Below are 24,685 nucleotides of genomic sequence, written 5' to 3'. Positions count from 1 at the left end.
AGGAGGGGGCAGGCAGTGAGGGTCCTGATCAAGCAGAGTGAATGCACATGCGTATTTGTGGAGGGGGCGTACGCTGTGGAGATCTTCACACAAGGGTGTCAGAGTATAGAAAGCAGTTTCCCTCATCCACAGCTCTGTGTGTTCACCAGAATATCCCAGCTGAATCAACCACATGTATTCACACATAAACATCAGCACAAACACTCAACCCCACTTACATTCAGTCTCTCTCTCTCTCTCTCTCTCTCACACACACACACACACACAGAACACTGTAAGAGGAAAGGTACAGGCATAGGGACCCTATATACTTCACTTATCCCAAGACCAGAGTAGCACACAAAACCCTAGGGAGGTGAGAATGCAAATGAACACTCTGCAGTCTCTCCTGGCTTAAGAGCAGAAGGGCTGTGAAAGTATAGAAAACAGAACCTCTCTGTTATGATTACAGGAACAGTCTGTGCTGTAGACTCCTATAAAAAGGGCCTATACTATTATATACCTATATTAAAAGGGTTGAATTGTACTGTTGAATTCCTGTGCCGAAACTGTCTGTTCTGAACAGTCCCTTATTAAAAGGCACTATACTATAGACTCCTATAGACTCCTGTACTGAAAGGTTCTGGGCTGTAGACCCCTGTAATGAAAAGTCATTTACTTGGATGTTCTGTTGCATGTAACGTCAATGTGAAAGCAGTTGTGCTGAGGAAAACAGAAATTCTGATTCCTTATTTGAACTGATCCTGACCTTGGTGATTCATAAATTTAGAGCTAAACCATCTCCGTTCTTAGAATGATGAACCTCCACTATGACACCTGAAACTTGCCAGGGCCTTCATTTATATTCTTCTCAACTGTGGCAGAGGATTTTTTTCATCTTTTTAGGCCTGCTTCACAGTCACTGAGTCTAGAAACAAGCCAGGCAAGTCTTCATCAGGAAAAGAAGGTTTACTTCTGGCGAGTTACAGCTCAATATCTGGAACAGGTCTCAGTCGTGATGGTAAGATCTGCACACATATTGTACAAAATATTGAATTACGTTTATTTGATTAAACATCCCATGCAAACTGAATCCACCACAATTCAGTTAATCAATTAGGCTTACTGTTTGGGCTTGCCTAGCTTTTGGATGGAAGACATCCTGAGAGATCCAAGCTGCTGCATGGATAGGGCATCTGTGGGCCTATAGGTGGCTCTCCTCCCTTGAACCCTTGTAAATCCAATTCAACACAGCAGAGTTGCGCTGTTGAAGGTGCCATATTCAGATGACATATTTTAACAAAGGTCCTGACTCACTGAGGTCATTAAGACCTAGTGGTACTTATTGAAAGTGTAATTGTGTTCACTCCAGTATTCTGGTTAAATTCACAAATTACATTGCTTCATCCAAAATGAGACAAAGTGACTATGAAATAATTTATTATTTGGAAAGTTAATTTTGTTCTTCTCACACTGACTTACTAAGACAACACAGTAAGACTATAGCTAGATGCAATGCCTCCACCCTGAGCAATATTAAAATGCTAATTTGTCCTGATAAAGTGGAATTCTTTGAGTTTCCAGGAGTCAGCTTTATGTAATCAACGCCTTATCCCTTCCGGACACTATGGGATTCTACAGGAAGCTGTAATCTGCTGGAAAGGTAAATATCAGAGCTGAGACAACTCCATGTGGAGTAGAGCCAGGGTACAAAGTGTCTACTGACTTTAGAAACTCTTGAACTGTTGTTAAACTATTACTCAGTGTAGATGACTTCTCAAGAGAACACAGTGCCTACCCATTGTTCATGGTGCACAAGGGCATAATTAGCAAGGATTACCTACAGTTCAAAGCAAATAACAACACTTCAAACAATAGGACACACAAGTCTCTTTTTAATGAGCTAAAGAAACTTCCCCAAGGCTCAAGAGTTTCAGTGAAGGGTGTGCAAATGTCTTTTAAAACTACGCAGGTGTGGGTGGGAGACATGCTGGAAAACTGTTCCTGAGGCTACAAAAGCCCGCTGGGAGGTTCTACCATCCAGCTGCAGGGGAAAAATGTTTTTAGTGTCAATAAATGGCAACTTTATGCATATTATATGCAGACATCAGACATGATATTTATGCAGACATCATATAATTCTATATAAGTCAGTAAATAAGCAAAACTGTAAAAATAAGTCTGCAATTACCAATATAAAACCAATATACAACAATTTGGTTCACATGATCTCACTCAAACAAACACAAACAAGCATTCTTCAGAGTAATGCTACCCAAACATTTCCTAAATTCTTTCATGTAACTTAGCCCTCAGAAGCAGAAAGCATGACTTATCAGCCACATATGAGGCTGGAGTAGTTTGACACTTTTCTTTGGCAGAAGAGGTCCTGGTATCTACCACTTTTAAAATGGCCTGAATCACACTGGCCTCTACACACACTACACATACACAACTAGATTCCCAATAAGGCAGGACTAGTAATTCTTTGGGACTATCTGACATTCTTTACAGTACAACACAAGGCAGGGTACACAGAACAAATCTGAATCAGCTATGAGTCTGTACATAAAGAACACAATAAACATTCAGGAACTGTGGGTAGTGGCAGTGACTCAGCTTGTTTTTAGAATAGTTGTCATTTATTCATGTAGGCTGCTTCCCTTGATTTTTGCAGATGCTGAAAGCACTGCCTGTGCTGCTACTACTACAATGTTTAATTAACGTGCAAAGCCAAAGATGGTCCACAAATTGCACCCTACATTTTTCCTGATTGGCTGAGTGACTAAAGGATCTTTAGCAACACCCCTCCAAGATCCTACTACTGTTCAACTAGGTTGACAGTATTGTAGATGACCTACAAGTTCAGTTTAAAGCTCATTATTGACCACTCCTGCTGAATTAAGCACCACTTTGTCCATCTGTGTGTGTGTGTTGGTGAAGGGAGGTGGGCAGACTGTCACACTACATCTCCAGTTCCCCTGATGCACTCCAACTGTGACAGGAGGTTACATTTGCTAAATTGTGAGTGCTGCAAACATTCACTCATTTAGAGGCACCACTTGAAAACAAATTGAAATAATTACTAAACCTCATATAGTTCCTGCCTGAGCTGAATCATTTCAGATGCTTCTATACTTCACAATTTCCAGTACCCAACACTTTCCTGAGCTTAATTTTAGGTTGCTTTGTGTGTATATAAAGGGGAAGTGCAGAGACTTCAAGCAAGAGACAGAAAGGTAAAAAACAGCTCACACCCCACTGTGAGGCCAGGCAGCCACAGACCTCTTGAGTAAGTATGCAATTGACTGGCATGTGCCCCAGGTAACTGAGGCATGACTAACCAAACACAGCTCACAATGGGTTTGACAATCTCCAAGAAACTCATTAATCTGACAGTGTGATCCATGACGTTGCTTATACAGTACTGGCACAGAAACCCACGATTTGGTTACCAGGCAAACAGAAGCACATAAACAATGCATCCTAAGAGTACCCACACTTGATGCAGAATAGTTTTAGTACATGTAAATCAGCACAGTAACACAGAGACCAATGACAGACATTTTTTTCTGGGCAAGTAGTAGGACGTGGAGGCACCCAGAGATCAATGTTGGGTCTAGATCTGCTGTTCCTTATTCACATAAATGACTTTGATAACAAAACCTGCAATAGTTACACTTACTGATGACACTACTACCTGGTGGTGAAGCTAGCAAAGTGAATTTAAAAAACAAAACTATCCCAGATTAGGCAGATACCTGGGAAATGAAGTTTATCATTGTTAAATGCAAAATTCCACATGTGGGAATTAACAATATAAGGCAGACATTTTATGGAAGGTACAAAACTAGAGCTTTTGCAACATTAAAAGACCAGGGAGTAACAGCTGATGTAAGCATAGCATATCTTGTGTGCCTTGTATATTGTACAGGATGTTGGGACGCATAGTACATAGTACTGACTACAAATCAGATGAGGTTAATGGTATACCATGCCCTTATGAGACCATGCTGGGAGCATTGTGTCTCATTGTTGGCAACAAACTCTATGAAGTACAAAAGGTACAGAGAAAGGCAACACAACTGAATTCAGGCATCAAACATATAAGCTATGAAACTCATGACACAATCTTTTCTTTTTCCATTTTTAAAAAAGAAGAAATAAGTAGACTACAGAAGCTATTATAAGATTAGCTGTCAGCAGAGGAAGAGGACATAAATAGAAACTAGTAGCTGAAAGGAAATTTAATACTGATACTAGGAAGTATATTTTCACTCTGAGAATTATAAATGAATGGACATGTTTGCCAGGATTTGTAACAGAAGCAGAGACCCTCTGAGCATTCAAGGCCCAACACAGTCCAAGATACACTCTAGACTATACACAAAATGATGAGCCTAGCTGGGCTGAGTGGCCTGTTCTCTGAAAATTAAATCTGCCTCTGGGTGACTGCCCAGATTAAAAACACACGCTTATATGCACATGCACACTCACACACACACACACACACACACACACACACACACACACACACACACACAGATCATCTGAGGTATGGCACAGGGACTGACACAGGGAGGTATGGCAGACCAGAAATAGCCAAAGTAAACTAATTACTCAAATTTAAACACAATAATTTGTATTAGCTGTAGCGGTGAATAATGGAGTGGACCAATCCCTCTTCATCACAGGAGGACTGGGACCAGATGTTCAGGGATAAATGAAGATCTGGACCAGACAATAGAAAAAAGAGGCAGCAGTCGAGACACCTGTAAATCTACTTCAGCTGTATCTGTGTGTCCAATCCACGTTCATTCACTAACTCATTTAGTTTTAAATGGCAAGCTCAGATGTTGCAGATTATAACTAATGCAAGTGACAAATAATTCAAGCAGCGGTTTTTGAACTTTTCCAACAGACTCCTAGAAAAAGTACAGGAAAGTTTGATGGAGCTTAAAATAGCACAGTGCAATTATCTAAACTGAATTTTTTATAGTTTTACACTTTACAATTCCAAGACATCTTTTACACATATTTAATCTGAAATTTTAATAATGCTTTCATTAATCTGTCTGTTTCATTTCCATAAATAAGCAGCACTTGACCACTTGACTGGACTGTGTGGTCTGCAGTTTATGGACTACTGCATTACATGACACTCAACAATCTGAACAAATCAAACAATTTCAAATAAGAATCTAAGGTGTACCTAAGGTATTTCCACTGCAAACTGACCCCATCCGACAACAGGTTAGTTATCGTAGATTTGGAAGCAGCCCAGAGCCATGTTTGTTCCATGTTATATGACATATGTCATATGACATCAGCATCCACCTGCCAGTAACTGCCAGTAACATTCATTTTACTAGCTAGTGATCTTAAGAACTATTATTCCATTATTTCATTTTTAATGAACAACCTGTTACCTTCATGAACATGAGAAACAGGACTGCCACTTATTAGGCGAGACAGGAGGCAATGACAGTTTTCAGTATTTAGGACAAGCAATCAGTTCAAGACGACTTGGAGAAAGCCATGCACAATTTGAAGATTTATGCTGAAATATTACAAGGTTTGATCCAGATGAGAATCAGTAGGATGGCAATCCAGAAGATGAAAAAAACTGGAAAGGATTACAAAAAGAATAATGTGCCAATTAGAGGAAGAGTGAATAGCTGCACAGCCTGTAATTTTTTTTGGTAATTTAATGGATGGCTGTTGTATCTGGCTGTTATCTGGCTTACATCATTTGGTAATTTTGGAGAATAACAAACCACAGCAGTAGCAACAGCCAACAGTATGTTCTCTGCTTTATTTTTACCTGCCCATCTGGTGCAGTTTTGCATACTTTTGTGTGTTTTCACACCACAGTGCTGTACAAAGCTTTGTCATGCCTTGTCATTCATTTATTTACAAAAGCACATATCAGGCCGGGGGGAACCCAGAGGGTTAACCCCTTGCCATGTTCCAGGGTCAGCAGCATTTGAGAGACACCTGAGCTTAAACATAAACATAACTGCACGTGTCTAGCAGCACATATTTGAATCGCACAAAAACATCTACAGTAAGTCAGTAGAAACGTGGCTATTTAGCTTCTCACTACTACAGAGCCCCCCCCCCGCCCCCCCATCAACCCCACCCCGCTGTCATTCCTGCTCTGCAGCCCCCATGCACAAAGCCAACTACTTCCTTCGCCCATGCGTATCCTGTGTCCTAACATGCAGTAAAAAAAAAGCCCGATTAACTGCCTCACTGCTTTGGAATCTGTACGCTGAGTGACCTTCTGCGTAAGATTTCCGGAGAGACAGCCCAGACCCCTGCCAGACTGTAAATCATTTCAGCACAAAGCAAGACTTCTCCACGACAGAAAATGGTCAAGCACATCCACCGCCATAAGCAGAGTTAGCTGCCTGGCGCAGGCTAGCATTCGCCACAGTCTAATGGAGTACGCTACAGCAGCGTCACACTGTGCTAGCATTTGTTTTCAGTTTGGTGACACAAAGGTTGGCACTACGATCACAACAACACAAAGCTACCCCCCCCCCCCCCAATAAAAAAAACATCACAGTCATTCCACCATCCTGAAAGGACACAACAATGATGGTGCACTTCCTTTTCAAGCCCCACGTCTCATAATGACGCATTCTGTCATGGAGAATGCATCACCTGGAAGTTGTTTACATAACAGCGCAGCCAGACAGCCAGTGTGGACACAGCCCCCCAGCGGAGACAAAGCATCTACATGGAGACCCACCAGGCCTGAACTGTAATACAGAATAGAATAGAGACCTGAGGTAAAACAACTGACTTATATGTCACTGCCTCAGTATGTCAGTCATTTCAGATAAGCCTGTGACCCATGAAATGATAGAGATGATGCAAACGTCCTGAACTTACTTATTACTGATTAACTACAGCTGAAAGAATACCTAGCCTGGAAAGACACACATACAGAAATTTTAGCTTCAATGGTTGCCAGTGTACTGTAAAAATGGTTTCTGCATTAACAAGTATGCAGATGAGGGACATTTAGCTCCGCTCTGCTCACAGGTGTGACCGTGTTTAACAGACAGGTTTGTCTCTTTTTATAATCAGTGTCCAAAATGCTGTAAACAAAATGCACATGGGTTCATTTCTGAATAAGTCAACTATTTTTTGTGACTAAACTCTAAAAGAATCACTTCCCTGTGTACCCTTCAGGCAGCTCGGGCAAGCCTTCCAGCAAATTCCTCTAGAATGCCCTACAGGGGGTTATTGCCATTAGCCATGGTGTGAACAGTAAACTCAAGCGAACTGGAGGGGGTGACTGCTGCTCCTTCACAGTTTGGTGTGGTCCCTGTCACCATGGTGATGAAAGGACGCATGAGTGGGGTCTCTGTGGCAGGAGCTCGGGGACCCAGGGTCAAACCCTGGGAACATGATGCCAGGTTGGCATGTGGTAGTATTGCTGATATTAAAACTGAGCTCTTCAGCTGCCGGCGTCCGCATCACTTCCAATAATCCTCTTTATTTTTGACAAATAGCAGCTTGTGCAAAACTGAACATGCCAACCTGGCCGGACCCTGCTGGGTGCCAGTAGATGGGTCAAGACAAATGCAGACATTGACCTGTGATCGGATACACATGTAAGCCTTGTCCACAAATCCTGTCTGAAATTCAGCAAGAAACCAGAGCTCTCATCTTCAGCTCTTTTCTATTTATAAACTTCAGCCAAAATCCCCCCCTCAATCCCTCCCCACTGTCTCCAAGGTTACAGCTGTCTCAGTGGTGAGACAGCAAGACGTTGGCCAATCACTGGAGGTCTTGTGCACCACCTTCTGGACAACACCTGAAACTGACCTGCTTCATCACTTACAACAGAGCTAATTGTTTCTGGACCTACAGGGTCACAGCCCTGCAGGTTTGGTGAACCAGTTTTGTTTAACCTTTTTTAAACTAACGTCTGTCTCAGAACTAAGCAATTCTGCAAAAAGGGTTCATGTAAAGTAGTAAAAAATATTTGGATCAAGGGTTGGATGGGTGTTTGGATGGGACATAAACGTTGTGGACAACAGCCCTTCAGCAACAAGCCTTGGCTACCCGATCTATACTTTAAAAACAGTTACAAGAACAAGCTCAGAAATGGGGGCAGAAATGACAGTAGTAAAAATGGCTGAGGTATCTTTGGATCCACAGGGAGAAATATAAAGAAAGAGACAGCAAAAGACAGAGAGACAAAGGGAAAGAGAGACACGGAGAGAGAGAGAGAGAGAGAGAGAGAGAGAGAGAGAGAGATGACCTCTGACCTGATGTGTAACCAGGATAGCATGGGTGTGGTTCCACCTCCAAAGACCCATACAGTGAAGAAGACAATGAGCAGGGTGGTGGTAAACATCATCTGCCGGGCGTAGGTGGCTGTGTCCCGGATCGCTAGAGCAAACGCCATGGCCCCACGCAGACCTGTGGTGAAGGGCATTCTACTGTGACATCTGGTGACCAATAACATCGACAGGACCAATACCAGTGCACTATATGTCATCTGGGTATCAGGTTTTATAACATGTAGCTCAAGATAACTTTTTGACAGCATTCTGTTGCTCTTAATTCACATTGAAGGAACTGAAAGGGATATTTCCAATCGATAAACTCTCACAGGTTAGGTCACACAGTGAGTAACATACTGGGTTAATCTCTTTTTCAGATCATTGACAAAAGCAGGGATGTGGCTTCACATGCAGCCAGCATGCTTAAATTCAAATAAGCTCTATGTTTAAGATAAAGGTTACAGTGAACCTAGGACATTCCTTTGATGATTAATCACTACATCACTATGCTGTAATTATAGTATATCAGCAGCTAGATCAGTATGAAAAGCATTTTACAGTTCAGTGGAGAAAATAATGTATCTGAAAATGAATCCCAGGGAAAGTGCATGGTTGGACATACTGAGCCAACACCAAGCAGACGGCCCGTACAAGGCCTATTTGTAGCCACTTCGCCATACACTTTCTGAGTTTTACTTATTAAAATAGAAGATGCTTCTAGGCTTTTCCAAATCACTTCTTTATGCAAACTCCAGAGCAGTTCAGGGACCACACAGTTAAACTGGGTAAAGAAGGACAGGTACCTGGGCAGCCGGATATATTTGACAGTCGAACGGCGGCTGCTGCTCGGAGATCAGACAAACCCCACTGCTTTCCCCGTACCTGCGAACATCATCATGTGCTGGAAGTTGCCGCTGATCTTGTGCCGGCGCCCCAGGTTGAGGAAGAAGGAGAGGGGATAGATGTTGCAGGCCCTCCCTATGAAGATGGCTATCTGTGAGACGGGACATTGTTGAGAAAAATACAACACCAGAAAAACAGATCTCTGAGCCCTCCCTTCACCCCTTCTCTGAAGTCGGCTTTCACAGGCTCGTTTGAAAAAAAAAAAACAAATGCTACAGTACTTTTCCACAGAGACATCTGTCCCATGCGTTATTCATCAGAGCGAGCCTGAGCCGGCTCTCCCGTGAGAAATGCGGAAAAAGAGACTCCCTTCCTCAGAGAGCGTTTGAGTTAAGGCTTCATCTGAGAGCACAGGGTGCATATGTAACATAAATGTACTCATATCTTGTACGCTGCTCTGGATAAGAGCATCTTGTAAGTGACAAAATGTAAGTATAAATCTATGTTGCAGTATAGCCAGGAGCACCTAACATACCAAAAAATTTCAATTAAATGCCAGTTATTGTGGGATGACTAAAACATGAGCAATAGCATCTGCTTCTTGCTGCATTTGTTTCCTTTCTTTTAAGTACAAAAGTTTCAGAGTCAGATACTATAGTACCAGCACTACTCTCAGTGCTAATCAGTTGGGGAGGGCCAACTGCACAAAAACTAGTAATAATACTCATTTTTCAGCTTTTGGATATCTGACTATAATCCATTAGACCATTTTTTAGAACATGCCAGATTTGTATATTGATCTGCAGTCTTGTAAGCTGAACAGCACCCCTTTGACTGATGTTCAAGTGTCTTGTGGGTTGTGGCTGAATGTGAAATAGTAAGTCAGAGATCGCCATTATTCTGCTACATGACTGGCTTGGAAATGAACTGGTACAGTGATCAGACTATGCACCTAGTAACAATGTTCATCACAGACACACAGGGCTTAAACAATCAGCCCCATTCACAGATCCTCACATTTCATGTTCTTTTTTATGTTGCTCTAGCATAATGCAACATCACATCCCCGAGCTATCACTGACAGCAAGGGCATTTCTCATTGCTTTATGACCAGGTGGGTGCTTACCCAACAAGCTCTGTGCATGCTTGTACTTCAAATTCAGTTAACGAGTCGATGCTGAGGAAAATATAGCTACAATAGTCAGGAAATGACTGCCCCACTCCAAGCAAACCTGCACAGATTAGCTCAAATGTCAGAATTCTTGAAAATGTAAAAAAAAAAAAACCAAACAGGATGTGTCCCTTTCAGATTGGTGGTTGCGGTCAGGTACAAAAAAAACTAGCCCAAGGTGTCATTTTCATGCCGCACTTCAACACAGCATGTAACATAACTGCAAGCACCTGAAATTTGCAGTCAGCATACAGATGAAAGGATTGTGTAGATCCCTTGCGTTTGTTGCTAGGTGACATCACATCCTACTGTACCAGTACATTATAGATGAAGAAAACATGACAAAAGAAGGACTGCAAAAGCAAGGTATGCAGTTAAATTTCTTCAGTATGAGAAATTTCATTTTAAGTAACTGCAGTAATGGACAACATGCATATTGCATTTCATCTTCTAATGTGAATGGTTTAAATCATTTAAACAGAATTAAATACATTTATAATTAAATATGATCAACTAAGTGTACAATTTAGATAAAATTTTATATATTGAAGAGCCACGGCTCTGTGATTTTTGAATTTAATGTTCAGTGCAAAGAAAATTAACAATTTATTTGCCATAACAGCCTATTGGTACTATTAATTATATAATGCCCACACTCCAAATTGTACTGTGAAAACTGTAATGGTGCAGCAAAAACGTAGTTTTGACATAAAAGGAAGAGGCACTGATGAAAACCCTCTCTAGCTCCACACCCTAACACCTTAACTACTCTCATTTCTGAGGGCATCTCACATTATCATTCAGTGACCATATGTTGTGAAAATCTGGGCTGTGCTGGTCATCGTTCAATTACCATGTATGGTAAAGCTGGGGAGGGGGGAGTTAAAGAGAGCATTGAAGGATACGAAAGCCCCCACGATGAAGATGGGGCTGAAAATGTGGTTCTGGAAGGTGAAGAGAGCCAGGCCCATGTAGGAGAAGATGAAGTTCTCCGCCAGGAAATGCAGGACCTCGAAGAGCTTAAAGAGCAGACACATGTGCACGTGCAGACACACACACATTTGCACACGACGTTACCTTGTGCCACATGGAGAGACCAACAACGTTCATCCACAATACTTCAGGTTCAAAGACCCACAATTATCCTAAAATCAATACATTTACACATTCCTCTATCAAACAAGCTTTTGAACTACTGCTTTCCTGAAGGTCTTTGAAATTATATAAGTAATCCCTTTAAGTCTCAGATCTCATCTTCCCCCCCCCCCCCCCCCCCCCCCCCCCCCCCCCAGTTTCTGTCTAAATTTAATTATTCATCTATTCCATCAAAACCCTGCAGCATGAAAAGCTGTGAATAATTTGAGTCTCACTGACTCCCTTGAAGAAGCAGTACAATCCCTCAGTGACATAATTACGGAGCAGTGAAGCTATGGCTCTTAGGGATCTCGCACACCAATGCAGAATCTCTCCATTCTCCATTGCAGACTCTACTGGCTCAGTTAGGTGGGCTCTGTTACCTCAATCTGTGCACTCACGCTCCCCCTGGTGGAGGCTGGACTCAACAGCTCTTTTGTCTTAATGAGTCATTAGTAGTGAGGGAAGATTCCTACCTACTGGGCTTACACACCCTCATGCTGGGCTACTCTGTTCGAGCTTCAGTATGCTTAGATAACCTACAGTGAATGTAGCTCACATTTTCACAGAGCCGTTATTAGATATTAAATTGATTTATGGTGGGGGTGTTTCTACAGGGGAGTCCAGAAGAACAGTATAACTGAAGAACTTTCTCTGCTGATACTACTCTTTAAATTAATTACTATTCATGTACCCAGTTGGAGAGAGGGGAGGGGGATGATTCACTAAACCACAGTTTCTGTAGTGTAGTTTCAATTAGTTGAGAAAATCATATTGACCTAGGGCTCATTACAGCTAATTTCCTCTGTCTGCATGATGTAATAATTAAATAAAAACTATTGAAAGCATACCCAAAAATGACTGCAATAATGAATTTAAGTATGCAACTATAGGCATGCAAGAGAAATTCCATGTAAACAAATGCAGTGTAATGCAAAGTTAATAAAAATGGGTCACTTAACTGAGGATGACTTTAAGAGAATCACAAAGTTTGGCAATATCTTTAAAATAAGACAGCATCTTAATGCAAATCGTCAAGCCCTTGGCATAGCACAGCAGTCCTACCTCAAATGTGAACAACCCCTTTAGAGCCAAGACAAGAACTAAGTTCATCTCTATTTGTTGAACCTTTTACTGCCAGAGTTTCAAGCCCTCACCTCACATCACCCTCCAACCCACCCCTGTCTCTCCTCCCTCTTCCTCTCACAACCTCTTACACTCTTCATTCCCCCCATTTCCCTTTCCATCTCTACAGACTATCCCAGCACCTCTCCCTCCCTGCCTTTTGTCCTGCCGTAACATGTCCTCAGATGGCATGATGAAGACCTCACACCAGGTAACCTGCACAGCCCTCTGTTCCAGACAGGCATTTCCTAGACGGGCGTGTCTGAGATGGGTTTATTTCAAGCCTTGACACTGGCATTTCACACAACGGGAAATTCCAGGGAAAGTGGCAAGACCTGGTTTCCGTACCTGTTTTGTGCGCTTGGTGGACTCTTCAGAGAGGTTGTTATAGGTGTAATGGGCCTGAGTGATTCCACAAAACAGCACTGCCACCACACCTGTGTGTGCACAAAAGACATGTCTACAGTACCAACAATGAACCTGTGTGCACAAAAACAGTACAATACGCAGTAATACAATAATAAAAACAATACACTCCATGAAAGCTTCACTGACACCTGTATTCCTGTCTCTTAACACAACATCTATAACCTCTAAATTCTACATTACTATTTGACTTTTTGCAATTTAGCAGATGCTGTTATCCAAAGTGTCTTACAAAGAGCAGGTACAAAGTGCAACAAAAAAGGTGCATGAAAGACTCTACGCAGAGGATAGTCCAAGTTCAAGTATGCATCAGTCCCTAATAATGCACACATAATTAGTGCATGCATGCATCAATGTGTTAAAAGCAAGATAACCTACAGTAAGACTGCAAGCTGTGTAACAGAAGAGCAATGGTATACACTACAGTAAAATTAAATCATTTTCTTCAATCAAAACTATTAAAAACAGGAATGTGCAATAACTGGGACAAATGGGATGTCACTGATAGTGACTTTCAATACTGTGGAAAAAACAAAGACATTTGAAATTAAAAAAACAAGTGAATACATCCAGTTGGATGCATCAATTAAGTAGATGACCCTTGCAATGTGATAAATGATGCATTGTTTCTGGAGTCTACATTGTTGTTGTACATGTTCAGAATCCCTATGGGACAGTTTTGTTGTAAATCCATAGTCTGCAGTGAGAAAGGTTTTCACCCCTTTCACACTCACCTGTAAAGCCACAAGCCTCAGCCAGGAGGAAGGTGCTCCAGGACATGAGGAAGAAGAGGGCTGTCTCCAGCAGGGGGAAGCAGTGCAGCTTGGTGAACTTGGTCACATGGCCACAGTGTCAAGGCAAGCACAACATTCTTGTTTCCTCAAGACCGGGGTTACACAATTCCATCCATGGAGGATTACAATACAGGATTTTCATTTCTGAACTGAGAAGGGAAGGTTAATCGATCTAACCAATTAGGGGTGTATCAGTAATATGTAGTTGATAGCTCATTATTATCTAGCTGGGTAACTGTCAAATAAGGAATACATTGCAGTATAAAAAGAAAAAAATATATTTTTTTTGCCAATTTTCAAGTGCTAAAATATAAAGAATTTAAAAATAAGTAGATAGATAAAATAATTTAAAAATGTAACTGACCACCATTTATAAGGGTGTTTAAAGTATTGATGTTTAATATACTCATGGAAGTGGTAAAGTCTTATACTGCATGTTACAATAAAATAGGTACATAAAATTAGGAAAGAAAATTCCAAGAACGCACACACACACACACACAAAACATAGATGACATAACACCTCAGAAACTTTCATAGTCGGTCTGAGATTGACGGGTTTGGATAACACTGGATTTGAAAAGGATATTAGGGCTGTAACAACCCCAGTGACTGCGCCCATGGCAAAAGAGCCGCTGAAGATACCCAGGAAAATGCCCACCGATTTGAAGAAAGCGGCAGCATCAAAGGTGTGGGTGTTCGCTCCGGTGGGCTGGTAGGCCACAATGGAGCTGCCACAGACATAAAAGCAAGTATTAAGCAATAAAACATGAAACTGAGTAACTCTCCATTACTTAGGGGCCCACAGTAAAGAGTGCTGTCATTGTAGTGTGCCAGATAAATCAAATACACTTTCATTAAACACAGTTATTAAGGGTAAAGCAGCATGTTTATTAGAGTTCAACACAGAGTATAAAATGGGCCATGGAAATTTCCAGTAATAAATTCAAGCTGCACTTCTGTATTCTGGCCAGCAGGTGGAGCTAGAGTAACATGCTTGAAGTTCTATGGCAAAGCAGCAGTGCTGTAATCTTCTCCTGCCACCGCTTACAATACATTCTCTGTCAAACAAGTCTCACTCTACAGTTGCACCTAAGAGCACCAGAAGCTCCACTAGGAGGACCATTAGTCCCAAACTTACGAAGACAGCACTATGGCGACGGCATCATTCATGACACTCTCTCCAAACAGCAGGGCATAGAGGTCCACATCAGCATGGAGCTCATTGAAGATGGCCAGCACTGTCACTAAAGGAATACACACAGACATATACTATACATGCATGCATATATGCACAAACAGAATCCAATCCAGAGTGACAGCATAACCATACTGCTATTGAGGTCAAAACCATTAAACCATACAAGAGCTGCAGAAGTATCCCACAGGGTCCATAGGAGAGACCTAAGAAACACAGTGGCATTCAAATACAAGAAGCCAGAGAGAGATGACCTGGGTATTGGTTATGCTTCCTCTGTTTCAGGTCTGTGAACTGATGTCAGAGGTTCATCTAAGAGGTCCTCAGAGGTGCAGAGCTAACTGGAGGGCACTCCCATGTCTATTTTCATAACCTTTTCTCACCCGCTTTTTCTTACTGTAATTTCACATCCACCAAAGCCTGGTGCCAGCAGCACCGGTAAAAAGCGCTCAGTTGCCACGTTTCGATGTGATGACTGGGGGAACAGTTTCTCGAACAGGCAGCTGATGCGCAAAAGAGGATGTGTGAGATCACAACAGTGCTGAAAAACCATAGAGTGCGAAAATGTGGTGAGGCACGTGGGAATGTGCAATTGCCAACCAAATGCATTTTTTATCTACCGTTGACCAAACATACTTCTGAAACAAACTTCCCCTCAAAAAAATCTTGGAAACAAGATGTGTATCATAGTATTTATTTTGAAACATGCAACATTTTCGTATGCAAGACAGGAACTTTGCACTTTTATTTCTGGCCTCCTGTTTTCAGACACATTTAGATGACAACACGTTTAATCTATAAGAGCCTACAACCACATGTTTGTGTCTTATATACTAATCATTGTGCTGTATGCAAAGGTCGGAGAATGAGAGCACATAGGAATATAGGGTATTATTTTGCAGTTTGTCTTGTTATATAAAATAACCTACATCACTGTTATAAATTTTCACTGTTACTTCCACTCCTTTGACAATTACGTGAAGAAATAATTGATTTCGGTTTTACAGCTGAAAGGATTATAAATGTTTTTTTCTCTTTTATTTGACTTATGAATACCTACAGTCAAAAATACCTTCGCTGAAATGGACAATTAATTTCAATGTTTCATGTAAGTGAATAAACTGATATACGAATGTGTGTCTGCATGGACTTTAGTCCTGTTCATCGTTCCAGTAAAAAGCATAGCATGTGTGGGTGGAGGGTACCTGGGTCAGTTGCAGAGATGATGGCTCCAAAGAAGAGGCAGTCTGTGTAGTAAAACTTGTCACCCAGCTGACCCACAACCTGCATCAGTTTCACCACGCCGTACATGAGGTTCCTGGGGAAAGGACGCAACCAAGGCTTTCTCCCTCACAACAATATCTCAACTGCTAGTTATTTTCACACATTATCCAGTGTGTCTGATGTAGACTCTGATGTGTGTCTCTGTAGATACACAGGCCCTCTGTGTCCTGTGTCACAGGATATTTTACAGCACAAAGGGTACAAAAGTGCAGCCACATCAAGGATTTGAAACTGCAAGCTTGTGGCTCCTCCAAACCTCCTCCTTTTGCCTGCAGTCTATCTCATAATTTTTGTAAACTATTTAAAGTGCATGCAGAATGGTTCTCTGAGAGCTGAGCAGTACTTTACCTCATCAGTTCACATTGTAATCTGAGATTAAGTATTTGGAAATTAATCATGAAAAAGTATTTGGCTGGAAATATCAAGCAGACACAAAGTCAATCACCCAATGACAAGGCAGAGTTATAAATTCTAGGTACATGAACTATATATTTATATATCTCAAGTGTCATTTTCTCATCGAACCCCTATGGAAGCTTGACAAGGCTTACTCACCCAATGACAAAGCAGGAAATCGCTGTCCCAAGGAATGCATATGTTATGATGGAGCCCAAATTCCTGAAGAAATGTCTCTAGAAATAAAAAAGGCCACCAGAAAAATTAATCCCAAGTGACTGGAAGTGGTGGCGAACTCCTCTCTAAACGTTTTATTTAAGTACAGTACATTACTTTACATTACATTTATTCATTTGGCAGACGCTTTTATCCAAAGCAATTTACAAGTGAGGTACAATACAACACAAGCAAAAAACCAAGTATTCCAGTATTCCAGTAAATTATGCCATTGTAAATAGCACTCATGAAAGCAAGGACATTCAGCCTGTGAGGGTGAGGTGAACTTATCATCAGCACCATGAACAAATCTGTGGAGTCTTACACATTGCACCTGCTCTGCTCCATACAGGTGCATGCTGGGATACTCTCTGAGCCTCCGACACAATCGTTTCCAGAGTTGCAGGGGAGCAGGCTCAGAAGAATGAAGGCAGCCATCTCAACAGCTAGAGCCCCCAGAGACCTTTTTTTAAACATGGTACACATGAAGCTGTCTATAGCTCATGTCCATGGTGCCAGGCAGGTGAGTGCCCACCTCTGGAATGCTAGAGTTGCCAGTATGTCATTTAGAGGGATCTGAGCCACAACTGGGGGGAAAGGGAGCAGACATGGTCTAGTAAATACAAATAAAACAAATATATATATATATATATTAAGTCATGCTATAATTTCATATAATCTACAGATACATATTTCTTAGGTACTTATTTTCCATGAATTTACTGTAACCAACCTCAACCACAAATCTAGCCAACTAATAATAAACTAATAAACTAATAAATAGTAATGAACTATAAACCTGTTGCATATGGTAAGTCTATTCTTTAGAAGGTGCAAATACATACTCAAATTATGACACAAATTGTACTGTTTGTAGTTCTTTTTTGATCCTTTTTCATTACAAGTAGCCATTTAGTCAGCAGCCTGACTGAATTTCACCCAAGTTAATAACCAATAAACGCTGCTGCTGCTGGCGATTCTGCTTTGCTCCAGAATGAGATAAACAGCGGATAAAGATGGAAATCATGCCACATGAGACCATCTCCTCCTCATTCCCACTCCCAGCTACACTTACCAGATGTGTGTGCCTGACAAAACATCTAGTGACAACCCTGCGCTGCACAAAAGCTAGGGAATAAAAAGCCGCAGGTGTTTCACATGCTTGATCAGTGTCCACAGAACTACTTCCCATGGTATGGCCCACAAATCGCATAACCCTCTTCCCTGTGGTTCATTCATACTTAGTTCAGTTGGGCACACACTAACAAGCAGTCATAGCTACATTGTACAATAAAGCTCATTGTCTATGGAGAGCTGGCAGCAGTGAGACAGAGGGCTATGGAGGGGGGTATGGAGGCACAATTTGAACAATACCAAAAGTGCTGGCTGCAAGGCACATCCAGGCCAACCAGGTGAGAGTAAGAGAGATGAAATTTCTTTGATTTTGGATAGCCTGCTGGTGAAAATCAAGAAAGAGCAGGAAGCTGTTTACACAGAAATATTGCCACTGAGCAGTTTCTTCTTTGATTTATCATCTGAATAGCTAGTTCAGATGTGTGCTCATGCTTTGCTGGAACTGCAAAAAAAAAAAAAAAGCTTGAGAAAATTTTGCAGCTGCTTGCTATCAACTACAGGAAAATGTTGTTGCTGCCACAGCTAGGATTTAAACTGTCTTCTCATACACTGTCAGGCAGTGCACAAAATTCTCTCTGATGGGGTTGAAGCGATGCTGTGGGACTCTATGGTTGTGGTGTGTGTGTTGTCCGTCCCCCCCCCCCAATAAGTACATAAATAAATAAAGTTCTCCCTCCAGACTCCAGTTCTGACAGTAGAAAAGCTCCATTGTTTATCTGTATAAGGCGAACTATATTGGCATGACACATGAAAATTTGATTTGTGTGTAAACATAGGCTGAAACTATATACTGCATAACAGATGGTCTGTCTGGTCCCTATGTGTCCTGTTGTTGAAACACTGAAACGTGATACATGGATCTGTGTTCATTAACACCCCTGGTTTAGCCCACCTTACCTTCAACCTCATTGGTCACATTCCTGCCTTCCTTTCACTGTGTCTTGTAATAACAGCCTTCCAGGCCATTTATGTTCTTGAAGATAAATCTATGATCAGCTTGCCCATTGCACTCCAAAATTCCGAAACAGATGCAGAATCATTGCTGAGGGCAAAAGGTTTCTACACCCAATAACTGTTAAGCATGGGTCCACAGAGCTGCTACTAGCTAAATCTCAAGATGGCTACTCTCCCTTTCACGCTGTGTGTTAGGCTTGCCTTGTTCAGCCAACCTTACCCAAGACTGGTGTCAGCTGTGTACATAGCTGAGATAAGATTGCTTTAAACACATGTAGAGAGGTTTTGTGTTACCCGCTTTTCAATTACGTAATGAATAACCCCTATACCACTGTGCACTAATTGGGCAGGTGGCACACCCGCTTCTTTTGTCTGCCCAGCATACATTACCTCAATTTAGAGCAAAGTCATCACCCTGTGCGTGTTCAGGCCTGACACATGTCTGGTAAGAGAGGCTAGAACTGTGCCAGTGAAGACACCACAGCAAAGGCAGATTGTCTGCAGACTACACGTTATGCAACACGTCTACTAATACTGTATTTAAAAGAACATGTCTCCAAATACCGTATTTAAAGTGGGTGCTCTTGGTGTACCACATGGGGTTACAGCTGGAAAGTCAATTTTGGGAAATGCAGATCACAGAAGCAAATGTGATGACAGTTTTTGGATGTATTTGTGCTTGAAACGGGGATTTGATCAGTTATTTTCAGTATTACAGTGGATCAGGCAAAAAACTCATCTATTTCTTTTTGAAAAACCTTTTAGCATATCAAAGCCAAACAGTAGATTAGTCATAGACAATTTGTACATTGTTTCTATATTAATCACTGGGACATACACAATAAAATAGCCAATACTATGTGAGCACAGTATGATTACTGATGGACTGACTTTGTGCATCCAAATTTTTTGTTGGACAGGCCTTTTGATTGAAGGGGAAGAGAGGATGTCCTTCACCAACAGCCAGATTTTAATTTTTCTAAAATTGTGTTGCCCGTTTCTTCTGCTAATGTTTAAGTATGCCTGCATGTACTTTTCTCTGAACTCCAGGGCCCACTATAGTAACCAGCACATCACACTGTTGCCATAGCTCGTTCGGTGTGTTCGAGCAGCGGCACGGCAACAAAGGCTCCCCTGAGTGTCTGAGTCACTCCTTCAGAAACAGGTCTACACAACTGTCCAAATATTCTCATATGAGATTGTGTACCATTAAAAAGCACAATAATAATAATGTGACGAATGCATTAATATGTTATATGAATTTACTGAATTTATTTTTCCGCTCCTCTGTCAACTCTTCACATGTTCAGACAAGCGTTGTATCCAGCTTGCTTCCATGCAGCAGCAGTCTGATTATAAATGAAAAACTTGTGAAAGCCAGCGGGATCCGTTGGCGCTTGAACCCACCCCCCCCCCCACCTCTCCTCCAGCATACATTAACCTACTTCCCTCCACAATTCATTCCAAAGGGGACATTTCCCATTCACTGTGTGCTGCAGCCAGAGGGAGAAAGCACCGCAGATGTGCAGAGATCACAAGGACACAAACGGCCCTCTCTACACCATCTCCTTCAGAACGCTCTCCTGCAGGAACAACACACAAACACACCGCGCAGCAGAGGCAAGGCCCCGATTTTATCAGGTGCGAGCGGCGATCAGACGCACGTAACTGAGGGTGTTCAAAACTGGAAAACAAACTCAGTCCTTTAACCAATACTCCCAGCTGGTAAAAGCAGTGTGCTGTTCTGCCTGAGGTGAAAAAGGCACAGAACTAGGGATAGGGGAGCACAGAGGTGGGGGATGTCAGGCCACGACCCGGGCACAGTGGACATGGGGATCCGCAGCAGTGAGCTTCAAGGAAAAAGCATTAAAATTAACTTCTCCACTAATGAGATGAGGGGCTATGAGAATACTAAAATATAGAGATAACAACAGACCATTATTGTTATATTCATATAATCTCAATTTAGGAACCATAACTTAGCATGGTTGGATTTTCCCAAAATATGAACATGTTCTCTCCAGGTAAAAACCATGTTAGTGCCACTTGTCCTCAATGTGAGTGATTGTACGGTTTGTGAGAATATGTAACTTCATTTTTCCATTACCTGAAAGTACACAGGGAGTGTCCATCATTGAGTCAAGGTCAACAAACAAGCTCATATTGCTCAAAATGAATTCATGCTTATTATATTTATTTATAAAAACTTCCAGCAAGCTTCACCAGTAGCTAGAACTTACACTACAAAGAGGCAGTAAAAAGTTACATTTTCCATATGTTTTTTGTTCTCCTTTCAAACATACATGAGGGACTAAACCACAGCTGGAATCTCTGCAGCAGAGTCAGTATAATGTAGTAAGAGAAAACAATGGCTTTTTTTAAGGCAGACAAGACTTCCTCTAGTTCACTCTGAGCTGATTCAGCCATTCTAATTCCTGATGAATTCTCAGAGGAACTGAGACAGCAAATTCCCCTGATGCACACCTACATGTTTGTACTGACTCAAAACGCACACACACACACAAAAATAAAGCCTGCTCCTCCACTGAAAAGCAGTTAATTAACTAGCTTACGTAAAAAAAAAAGACTGCACATGGAATGGTCAATCACATAAACTTGTGGTTAGTCATGCAACATTAATAGACTGAAAATCTTTTAGCTAAGAGGGAGACAGCTGACAGAGTTTTACAAGGCCTTTAATTAGCTAGTCTTACCCATTGCCATTCTTCACTGATCTAAGAGACCCAATGCACAGTGGAGAGCCCCAGACACAGTTGATCTTCACTTGGTCTGTGACATAATGTGCTTTTCTAAGTGCTCTATTATTACATTAAAGAGGCTTGAGTAAGTCCCTCTATCCGTAAGCCACTGACTAAGCAGTGGTGTGCACTGATGATTATCTTCGCTCTCCACACTACACAAGCAGAGAAATTCCGGATTCACATCAAAGCCAGAGTAATAAACACAGACGTCCACACTGTTCAAGCAGTGTTCTGTGCTGAAGTGTTTGCATGTACTTTCTTTTACTTCCTACTGTAATGTGTGATATATGTTTACTTTTCAAATGTTTCAAACGGCAAACAATCTTAATAATACAAGTAGCAGGAACAGATAAATCAATAATGGGTGAATGAACAATAATGACCACAAATAATGTAATAAGTGTTGTTTGTGGTAACACTGTATAACTAGTTCTCCCCTCTTTGCTAGGCCTCACCAAAGCACTGCGAGTCACTGAAACACTATTGCCTTCTGCATTCTCACTTGAGTACAAGCTGCAAGCATTTGGCTTCAGTATTTGAAGGTTAGTGGCTCTCATATTTGCTTGAGGGTGAGTGTCATAGCTCCAGTGTTTTTTAACAGCAGCCAAATAAAAAACAAGCCCACTGTCAGCTTGCCAAGCTAAGCCAAGCCAGGATTCGAAAGACATCTGGTCTGAACTTCCTCTCTTGAGAGCTCCGTTATTTTCAGTGCCTTGTCAGTGTTCCGCTGCATTCCACTGACCAATCAGAAAATCTCCCCAACTGAAGCATGCTGATACATGGGGTCAGGTTTCCGAAAAGCATCACATGGACACTGACATCGGTAACATTCATGACATCTGGAAGGAAAGCATTTTCAAATACTGCAGTGCATCAGTATTTACATGGTGGGGCAGTCCAGCTGAATACAAAGGCTAGCAAAAAATAAACAGCATTTAAACTGAGGGATCCAAACCTCTCTTCATCTGACTGGAAAATTCTGTTTTAGACACTTCAACTCACCTTTTTAAGGCTATATCCTGCGTGGAAAATAATTGGAGGTAGCAAAATATTGAAGAATACCTCTGGATCAAAAGTGACCTGTAAAATAAAATAGGTTTATGCCCCCACAGTTTCTGAACAGAAACTGAGATGCATTTACAGAAACAATTTTACTTTCATCGTTCTACTAGAACAAGCAAATATTCAACAACTTATTTCTGTAAAAAAGTAATTTAAAGGTTTTAAATTTATATTAAATTCAGATCAGTCTTCAGTGAACAGCCAAATCAAGCCTAATTAACTGAGAGCATATGTGATGTGCTCCCGGCACCAGGGTTACAAAAGAGAGCTGTATCTTTCTCAAACAACAAACAACATGAAATTTATCCAAATTTATCCAAATCTCTGTATAAATGCTATATTGTCACCCAGGGCCCCTTTAGGCTTCTTCAAAAGCAACTGGTTAGGGATCACTGGCTTAGGAGATCAGGAGCGAAGATTCTGAAGGCAGGCCACAGGATTGAGGTTTAGACCAAAACGTGGAATAGAAAATGTAACTCTTGACTCTAACATCAACGTGTACTGAACATCATCTTATTATCATATGCCTATAACAGAGCTGTGTTAGTGTGGGTTTTCCCACAACACATAATTTCCTTTAATTAGCCCAAAATTTTGAGTCACATTTTGTTTCTTAGCATGGTTTCCCACCAAAATGTTAATTCCTAACACTAAGTTCACAGTTGATAACAGCATGCATCAAACACACTCAGTGGGAGACAACACCCATAACAGACGTTCCCTGAGCCAATCAATTATGCTGGACACAGACAGAGATGCAGACTGACATGAAAGACACATACTAGACCCATGCAGCCAGTGCCACTGAACACAGACTAACATGTCCTATAATAACACCTCCCTACCTTCTTCTGTGCCTGAAAACTAACACACTGTGTCCCAAAACATTTTACCATGACGACCAACTGATCAATCATGTAGCATTTATTCATTCCTTTAAGAATCCATTCCTTTATTCTTTCATTTATAATCTGTCACATGGCTTTTTGATTTTTTAAAAATATACAGTCTTAGCAATTGCAAGACACAAAAGGTGTGAAAATATACAGTATATAACCGAAAATATTTAATTTTTGTGTTCACATATGCAATTTTATTGTATTGCTGATTTGAAATGATCAGTTTGTTATTAAGCAGCTTCAGGAGTTTATAACAAGTTGATCATTTGAATCAGCTGTGTTGGAGCAGGGAGAGATCTAAAACATGCAGGACAAGGGGTACTCCAGGAGAGGTTTGGGAAACACTGCTTTAGAATATCATTTGTAGTAAAATGTATTATATATTAAATACAAACAACTGAATATTTGAAAGCGGTAATTATGAATGTACATATATACAGCCCTCATATTTTGAATTCCATAGTTTTACATTAATTCTGTCATAATGGGAGATCTTACAAAACTTAGGACACTTTTTGATCCTGAATCTGTTTGAGGTAGCCAGCATCAACAGATTCTCTCCATTCATCCATCCAAGCATCCAACCATCCAACCATCCATACATTAATTCATCCATCCATTCATCCATTGATTAATTAATTCATTCATTCATTCATTCATTCATTCATCTTGCACAGACTTCAACCACCCCTCCATAGGGCCTACCTTGCGCAGCATGTCATTCTGCTCCACATTGTGAATTTCACGGGAGTTTATCTCTCCCTTCAGGGTGTACTCAAAGAACTTGCCACTGACATTGAGCAGCAGGGTGCTGACAGGCCCCTCCTTCAGGGAGCAGCTGGGGGGAGTCTTGTTATGGTAGCTGGTGGAAGGGATGCCGTAACGCAGGATGACTCCCACCAACAGACCTAAAGACAGAGGCGGACACTGGAATGAGCAGGGCATGACTTATACTCACAACCTTCACATATTACGACTCAAGTCCACAATGCGGTCTAGTAT

General features: G+C 41.3%; 1 protein-coding gene across 2 annotated transcripts in view; it reads right to left on the bottom strand.

Annotated features, from left to right (window-relative positions):
• Window positions 1-24,685, bottom strand: part of LOC118785546 (sodium/hydrogen exchanger 7-like) — a 47,490-nt gene that overhangs the window by 12,177 nt on the left and 10,628 nt on the right. For both annotated transcript variants that reach the window (XM_036540272.1, XM_036540273.1), the window contains exons 2-12: window positions 24,389-24,591; window positions 22,725-22,802; window positions 16,816-16,892; window positions 16,182-16,294; window positions 14,920-15,025; window positions 14,368-14,509; window positions 13,719-13,824; window positions 12,907-12,995; window positions 11,205-11,318; window positions 9,168-9,279; window positions 8,268-8,421 (exon numbers count right to left, since the gene is read on the bottom strand). In XM_036540272.1, coding sequence (XP_036396165.1) covers window positions 8,268-8,421; window positions 9,168-9,279; window positions 11,205-11,318; window positions 12,907-12,995; window positions 13,719-13,824; window positions 14,368-14,509; window positions 14,920-15,025; window positions 16,182-16,294; window positions 16,816-16,892; window positions 22,725-22,802; window positions 24,389-24,591 — 1,294 coding nt within the window. The remainder of the gene's footprint in view (window positions 1-8,267; window positions 8,422-9,167; window positions 9,280-11,204; window positions 11,319-12,906; window positions 12,996-13,718; window positions 13,825-14,367; window positions 14,510-14,919; window positions 15,026-16,181; window positions 16,295-16,815; window positions 16,893-22,724; window positions 22,803-24,388; window positions 24,592-24,685) is intronic.

Source organism: Megalops cyprinoides, chromosome 11 (assembly GCF_013368585.1).
Source record: "Megalops cyprinoides isolate fMegCyp1 chromosome 11, fMegCyp1.pri, whole genome shotgun sequence".
NCBI classification, from domain to species: domain Eukaryota; kingdom Metazoa; phylum Chordata; class Actinopteri; order Elopiformes; family Megalopidae; genus Megalops; species Megalops cyprinoides.
This window is presented reverse-complemented; position numbering and strand designations above follow the sequence as displayed.